The sequence below is a fragment of the Chrysochloris asiatica genome, unplaced genomic scaffold (genome assembly GCF_000296735.1).
Source record: "Chrysochloris asiatica unplaced genomic scaffold, ChrAsi1.0 scaffold00015, whole genome shotgun sequence".
NCBI lineage: Eukaryota > Metazoa > Chordata > Mammalia > Afrosoricida > Chrysochloridae > Chrysochloris > Chrysochloris asiatica.
In genome coordinates this window covers 4,463,327-4,471,777 of record NW_006408533.1, presented here as the reverse complement: position 1 = coordinate 4,471,777, position 8,451 = coordinate 4,463,327, and the positions used below count along the sequence as shown (strand labels likewise).

At 37.6% G+C, this 8,451-nt stretch overlaps 1 protein-coding gene across 1 annotated transcript in view; it reads right to left on the bottom strand.

Moving 5' to 3' along the window:
- TAF4B (TAF4b RNA polymerase II, TATA box binding protein (TBP)-associated factor, 105kDa) overlaps window positions 1–8,451 on the bottom strand; it is a 158,398-nt gene that overhangs the window by 56,171 nt on the left and 93,776 nt on the right. The window contains exon 12 of the mRNA XM_006835034.1: window positions 652–777. Coding sequence (XP_006835097.1) covers window positions 652–777 — 126 coding nt within the window. The remainder of the gene's footprint in view (window positions 1–651; window positions 778–8,451) is intronic.

Below are 8,451 nucleotides of genomic sequence, written 5' to 3'. Positions count from 1 at the left end.
CAATAGAAATTAAAATTAAGGTGTTTAAAATTTTAAAAACTGTATGACTCTAATATCCAGCTTTTAAGACTTCTTGTAACAATGCTAAGCCTGTGAAGAAGTATGGAGCTACAAAGCACAAACTGCAGTGAAATTGGCTTTAACTCCATCTAGAATAGTTAAGGAAATGGCTTAAACAAGGGAAAAGGGTAATAAATAAATTCACCTTTTATTCTTTAACTCGAGAACCCATTTCTGTCCATCTTTTATCTTGTTTCAAATAATCCTAATTACTCCAAATTTTACCATAATTTTCCTGCCCACTTTCCAAAATTTTCTCTCACAACTCAATCAGGCATGTGTCAAATCATAGCCCCAAAAAGATCCTAAAAAATCTCACAAAGTGCCTGCTATACCTGCGAGGCAGTAGGTATGCTGAAGAACACAGGAAATGAGAGAGAAGATAAAAGATTATGTCTCATTAAACAACATTAACTGACAGCCATTGTACCACACTAGTCTGCCTGTGAGAGAATCTATTAGCAACTTCATTTTAAGAAATCCTCCAGAGAAATGTGAAGTCCTAATAAAACCAAAAAGGTCAACTAACCATGAAACCAATCTGACCTCATTGTAAGGCCATGGTCATTCATAAATCACATAGACCCTTACCTTGGCTGCTTTAAATAACATTTCTCTTTCTTCTAAATCCTTTCTCTGCTTCTCCAATTGATCCAGCTTTTCGAGAAATTTGAGCTGTGACCTGGTATCATTAGACAGGATGTAATTTTCACTTGTCTGGGGAAGAAAAAAAAAAAAAAAAGACGATCTTGATTTGTTGTTAACACATTCTACATTACACAGTACTATAGTCACTGAGAAGGGAGCATGGTGGCTCTGTAGAATAAGCACCTGACTGCAAGCCAGAGGTTGATGGTTCAAGCCTATCAGCTGCTCCATGAGAAAAAGATGAGGCTTTCTGCTCCCACAAAGATTTCCAGCCTCATAAACCCTATACATGGTCACTATGAGTTAGAACCAACTCAATGGCACTAAACAATAATATAGTCGCTGACAAAGAGCCCTGATGGCATGTAGTGGATTACCTGTTGGGCTCATAACCTCAAGGTCAGCAGTTTGAGCCCACCAGCCACTCCACAGTTTGAGCCCACCAGCTTTCTGATCACATAATGATTTACAGCCTTGGAAATACTATACAGGGAAGCTATGAGTCAGATTCAACTCGACAGTACACAACAACAAATAAATCTGCTAAAGACAATAAGACTAACATACACACTTAAATTTTCAGGAGGGACATGTTTTCAGGAGGGACCAATCCCTGGAAAAGGACATCATGCTTGATAAAGTGGAGGGTCAGTGAAAAAGAAGAAGACCCCCAATGAGATGGATTGACACAGTGGCTGTAAACAACAATTATGAGGACAGCACAGGACTGGGCAGTATTTCACTCTCTTGTGCATAAGGTACTTATAAGTGGGAACCAACTTGATGGCACTGAACAACAACATTTTTGTGTACATGAATTTAACTTAAAAAAAGATTTTAATCACAAACAAATTTAAAGCTTCAAAGAGCTTTCCTAGTAAGAACCATGAATTAACAAACCAACAAATGAATTAAACCAAGGAGATCATAAAAAGGTTCTTGTGTGTGTCATCAAGTTGGTTCCAACTCACAGGATCTGTATAAGGTTTCCCAGAGTAGCTGATGGGTTTGAATTTCTGACCTGGTAGTTACTAGTCCAGAACTTATCCTATAGTGCCACACCAGGTTACAAAAATAGGAAGCAGAAAGCAAGAGAATGTACCATTAACCTACAATCTAAATCTTGGTATTTAAATTACTGTCTACCTTCAGCAGACATCAGTATGATTAATTAAATCTTAGGCATGTGAAAGACAACAAAAAGCAGGAAATAATCAGCTCAATGAAAAATGTAACAATGATGAAAGCTATCACCCTGGTTTCAATTGTTGGCATGACCTAACCTGACAAATGAATAAACTACAGTCAAAATAAAAAATAAGATAATGTGGCACAACTATGAAAATCCTGAAACCCTGTGTTGATGAATTCCTTAAGCAGTGAACTTGGGCAGAAACTGTAATCAAAGAAACTAAGGATATAATTTATGAATAAGCACCATAATAAAGTATAATCATCTGACTTAAATGATTTATATGAAATGATAAAATTTACAATCTTCCATTTATTCTGATATTCTAGAGCGTAAAAATAGTATTTCCCAATCTAAATATTTTCTATTCTTTTTCATCTACTATGACCTGCGTAAAATTCCTTACTGGCACAAATAGTCTGCAGTTGAATACTAACCTATAGGTTAGAAGTTCGAACCTACCCAGCTGCATCACAAAATCAAGGTTTGGCAATCTGCTTCTGTAAAGACCACAGTCAACAAAAAATTATGGAAATGTTCTGCTCTGTAATACACGGGATCACCATGGGTCACAACTGACTCAAAGACAAAGGTTTTGATTTGCTATTTTAATACATGTGTGAGTGTGTTCATGCTTGGGGGAAATCTTCTCAATCAATACTTTAGATTTCCTGCCATCTACTCATCTCATTTGCTTGCCGTCTTGTCAGTATGGTAGTAACTACAATGCTGTGATGCTGGAAGTTATGCCATTGGTATTTCAGGTACTTAGTCTGAGGAGCAACCAAAATAGGAAAAAAAAGTTTAACAATCTACATCTGAAAATTAACTGATGAATTACATAAAACAGAATACAGTGCTGGAAGATGAGCCCTCTAGGACTACAGCAAAACACTGTGGGGGAAGAGTTTTCTCCTCAACGCATACATAGTGACCTTCATGAGGGGATGGAGTAAAGTCCTTGGACCACTGATCTGCTAATATGGCACAATGATAACAGAGATAACGATACCATTATAAGTATGTACCACATTTTTTCACCCATTCATCTATTGACAGCACTTAGGTTGTTTTTAACTTTTCCTATTATGAAAACTTAGAATTCAGTGAGCATCGGTTTCCATATATTTGGTCATGACTCTTCTGTTATATTCCTATGGTATATGCCTAGAAACAGACTTGCTGGGCTATAGCCCCAAAGCCAAACTCACTTACATCAAGTCAGCTGTGACTCATAGCAACCCTATATAAGGTTTCCAAAGCTGTAAATAGGAGCAGAAAGCTTCATCGTTCTACAGAGCTGCTGGTGGGTTTGAAATGCCAACTGTGTGCTTAGCAGTCCAGTGCTTATCCTCCAGTGTCACCATGGCAGCATTATTTCTAGTTTTTTGAGGCAGAAACGAATAATACACTGAAAGAGCAATCTTTCAATAGCTCTGGGTCGTAACAGACTCAACAGCACTTAACAACAATAACAACTAATAAGACAGAAAACATCAGAGAAAAGAATGAAAAAATCTGAAGAAAGACTAGATTTCATGTGGGACAACACAAAAAGGAATAGCCTACAAGTGACTGGAATTCCAGAACAGGAAGAGACAAAGAAAACAACAGAAAATACAGTCAGAAGATATGTTAGAAGAAAAATTTTCTAACATCATGAAAAACAAGAAGATTAGTATATATCTACAGGAAATAAGAGCTAGGGCACAAATAGATATATGCACAATGATATTCATTTTAGCACTATTCACAATAGCAAAAAGATGGAGAAGGTCTAAGTGCCCATCAATGGAAGAACAGATAAATAAACATTGGTACATAATACACACAGTGGAATACTATGTGTCCTTAAGAGTAACAAATGTGCAAAACACCTCAATAACATGGATGAATCTTGAGGACATTTTGCTGAGTGAAATTAGTCAAACACAAAAGGACAAACATTGTATAAGACGATTGGTGTAAACACTTAATTAAGGTTTCCATACTAAAATAAACATTCTTTGATGGTTGGGGGGGGGGGGGAAAGGAAATGGGGATAAGACTCTTGTGGTACAATAGTGAATACCTGCCATCAGGACTGATTGTGAGAGTCAGAAATGTAGAGGTAGATTTTTTTTTTTTTTTTTGCCCCACAAAAGGAGGAGAGTAATTTGACTTTGAAGCCCAGGAGCAGAGGTCCCTTGGACCATCAAATGAGAAGAGTGGAGAACGTGACCCTACCCAGAGAGGCAGTGATACCAGGGATGGAGACAGAGATGATGATGTGGACAGATGGAGTAGATGGGGACACTGGACTCAAGGAGGGAGAGGGGCTGTCTGATGACGGCCGGGGTTGGGGAGGCAGGCCTGTGGGGTGTATCCTTTGGTTATTTGATGATGCATAGGGGGGACTGTAATCATTGCAATGAAACGAAATACAACAGGATGAATATAAAACTGATGTTCTCCCATGTAAACCCACATAATTCACATTAAAAACTTTTTTAAAAAAAGGCATGCACTGAATGGATAAAGGAGAGGGAAAGTGTTTATTATATGTTTGCTTGTCTCATGGATATTGGTTACCCCTGCTTACTACTGTAAAATAGAAATGAATATTGGAAATTATGAAAAAAGCTTGTAAATTGACCTTAAGCCTATTACCGATAGGATTTGCTAAAAGGGGAAATAGACTTTATCCAGATATATAGATTTCTGGTTAAGCCTTTGGACAGTATAGAGATGGAATCCTGAGCCGTACACAGAACCTTCTGAGTTGGGATATTCCCACTTGAAAAGACGTGTAGAACAACTCAGAACTGCTGGGATAACAGAAACGCCTTATTGTAAAAGAGACCTGCAGAAAAACAGTGGACCGTTTGGCTGTTTGAATATCAAGAAAGCTGTTTGCTTTAGAGGCATCAAGGAAAGGATAGTCAGGCCATCAGTGAAAACCCCCTTCTAGGACTAACACTCAAAGGAAACCTGTGAGTAGTGTAGTTTGCTTACTGGTAGCCAACTTGATCTACTTATGAGTGGAAAGTGGCATAAATGCAGCAATGAAGACATGGGCTGAATTTGACGACCATGTTCCATTAGCACGTGTTGACCTTGAGATGAGAGAGAGAAAGAGAGGAAGGTCTGGCTGGTCTTAAGTTTAGGAAGATGTTTGAACTCCTGAGCCTATAGGCACTGACCTACCCCTGGGAGCTAGGGCTGAGAGTGAAGTGGCCAGCTGGTCTGAAGTGTGGGAAGGTGTGTATGAACTCCCAAACTTGCAGCTAGTACCCATTTCACCTTACTTGGATGGCTAGTTGACCAGAACTCAACCAGATGAAGATAAAGATGCTTGATACTGTTAACAAGTAAAAATTGCTACAATCTGGCAAACTAGCCTTTTGACTATGAATGCCCTTATTTAAAAATCCAACTGGAATGGAAGAATTCTTCACATCAAGGAAGAACCTTGTTTCCTCAGTGTAACGGATTGATAGGGATGAGAAATTTAGACACTGACTATCAAAAATGGGAGTGGGGGTGGGGCACTATAAGGGCATGAAATGGCTGCCTTACAAGCTTTCATGTGAGCTTAGTTTCAGAATGAAGAGGGTAAGGTAGAATTCCCAGTGAACAGTTTCCCTCTTTTCCAGATGAATCTGGTGAAAGGGGATAGGGGATGATGGTGATAGAATTTTATGACTCAATTGTGAATAATAGTTAGGAGGATTAATTGCAATTGTCACAACAATTTTTCATTTCAGGAACAGATAAATCCAGGATCATCAAGAAGAATAGCAGAGATGGTGGCAGAGGCGGTGGCACAGAGAGACAAAGCAGTTGCGGGTCCTAGGCCCATGGACTGAGAAAGGCTGTGTGCCTGGCAGGCAGGAGGCTGGCTTGCAGAATGTGACCTTTGGACATTTAAATATATTTTTTATTTTTTGGTCAGTGTACATAAAATATTTTTAGCTTGCTCTTTTGTGAAATATAAGATGTAAATGGGGAGTCACAGGGACGAAGTGGGATAAATGCTGTTGCAGGAAAGAGATTGTAATCATTGAGATGAAACAAAGCACTTCATTTGTTGAATGTAAAGCTGATCTTGTCTATAAACCTTCATGCAATTCATAAAAAAAAATTGAAACAAACTTTTTTTTTAAAAACCAGTAAGGAAAGCCAAGCAAAAGAAGAAAAAAGATGATAACATAGATGTCTTTCTATATGTACAAAGTAAGACAAATTAAGAACAATAGCGTGTATGTTGATGGGGCGGCAGGAATAAATCAGGAAAGGCAGATTATAGCACAGAATGCTATGGAGATACTGGTACTGGCTTTAAACTAAATTATTGAGACCTTCCAGGTGTGGAAATATTATCCAGTTTGCTTAGCATAACTAAATCCTTGGGGTATATATTACTGACATACAAGAATTCCATTTGAAGGCTGTACATGATAGAGCTTTAAATGGCACTCAGAACACTAAACCATATTTGAAAAATCTTATTCCATATTAAATTATATATATTACATTTGAAAAATTGCTGATCACTGTAAACGTAAGTTTACTTACCTGAAAAAAATAATGTGATTAAGATACATACATGTGACAGAGAACAGGTGTGAAAATGTTTTAAAATTAAATTAAGATCCAAGTATCAGCTTCAGCTTCAATACTTCCCTCCAAAAAATTAAGAGCAATATACCATCTACTGCCTAATTGTCAGTTAGTCAAGCTGTGGTGCCTTACATGTTCTTATGATGCCAGACTCTATGTTATCAGTATGTCAAATACCAACAGTCACTCATGGTTGACAGGTTTTAGCAGCATTTCCAAACTAACAAACTAGGAAGAAGGGCCAGACAATTTGCCTCTAAAAGTCAGACAGTGAAAACCTTTGGATCACAACAGAATACTATTTAATAGGGAGACGAAGATGAACTGTCTAGATTAGAAGGTATTAAAACGATGATCATGACAACAGACTCAAAATTCAAACATACGAATAATCAGGGAGCTGATACAAAACTGGGCAGTGTTTTGTTCTGCTACATATAAGGCTATGGGAGTCTTGGTGTGATGCTGCAGGATAATGCACTGGACTACAAGGTCAGCATGAATCCCAAGGTAGCAATTTAAATTGCTCTTCAGAAACTGCAGACAAGGTGGCTATAAGAACCGATCTAATGGCACTTCACAACAAATATAGGTTATGAATTACAATTCAACAACAACAAAATGCTAAAGGTGCCTCAAATGAGAAAAGTCAAAATTAAAGAAGTTTGCATACAAAGATTTGTTGCTTTCTGCAAAACAAAATCTAAAACTAATGAGAATATTCATTCAGCAGTTCATAAGTTACTTCATTTTTTTACTATTCATGTCACAGCTCTTGTTTCTCTAGGTTATCTACCTAGTGAAGTGTCTGTTCATGTCTTCTACTCATTTTTTAAAGTGATGTTTTGTCTTTTTACTATTGAGGCAAAGTTTTCCCTGAAATTTTAGCGATTAGTCCCTTGCTCAGTATGTTCTTGCTAAAAAAAAATTCCCCAGTCTGTAGATTCTCTTTTTCCTGGTTTGGTAAAGTCTTTTGATGTACATAAATGTTTAATTTTTAGGGAGTTGCAGCCATCTAGTTTGTCTTCTGATGTTTGTGCATTTTTAAATGTATTTGACAGTGCATTTATGTTATATTAGGGCTGCTATGTTTGCCCTAATTTTTTCTTTGATGATCTTTTGTTTTAAATTTTCCATTTAGTCTTTGATTCATCTTGAATTAGTTATTGTTTATGGTGAGAGATGTGGATCCTGTTTAATTTTTTTTTGCAGTTTTGCTAGCACCATTTATTAAAAAGAATAGTTAGTTCCTCCTTATTTAATGGGTGTCTGACTTCTGTCAAAGATGAGCTGTCCACAAAAGGATGGAATTAGTTCAGCATTCTCAATTCTGTTTCATTGGTCTATGTGTCTGTCATAGTAACATTGCTATAGCTGAATATAGTTAGGTTTGGAGAACAGGGAGTATAAGGCCTCCTATTTTGCTCTTCTTATTCAGTAGTGCTTAGCTTGTCTGGGATTACCTTGCTTTCCAAATAAAATTGGTGATTAGTTTTCTCATCTCTTTAAAGAATAATGATAGAATGTATTTTGTTGTTGTTGAAGTGCTTTGTTAAGTCTGTGACTATGGTGGAGAACAAAAGGAGCAAAGTCATGAAAACTTCTTAGTCAAACCAAAAACCGTAAGAAGTCACCGGGCTTGAGGACTCAGGACCATAGTTTTGGGGGACACCAAGATCAGCTGGTGTGGAGCTGCAGGATAATGGGCTCAACTGCAAGGTCAGTTTTAATCACAGGTTGGTGGTTCAAACCCCCCAGCCTCTCCTAGGAAACCCTATACAGGGTCACTATGGCTCAGAAACAACTCAACAACACTTAACCAACAACAACAAAAACCACAATAAGGTCAAATGTCATAATGTAGTCCACAAAGACAATGTTCTACATCCTACTTTGGTGTGTAGCAACTGGGGGTCTTAAAAACTTGTGATAGGCCATATAAGGTGCAA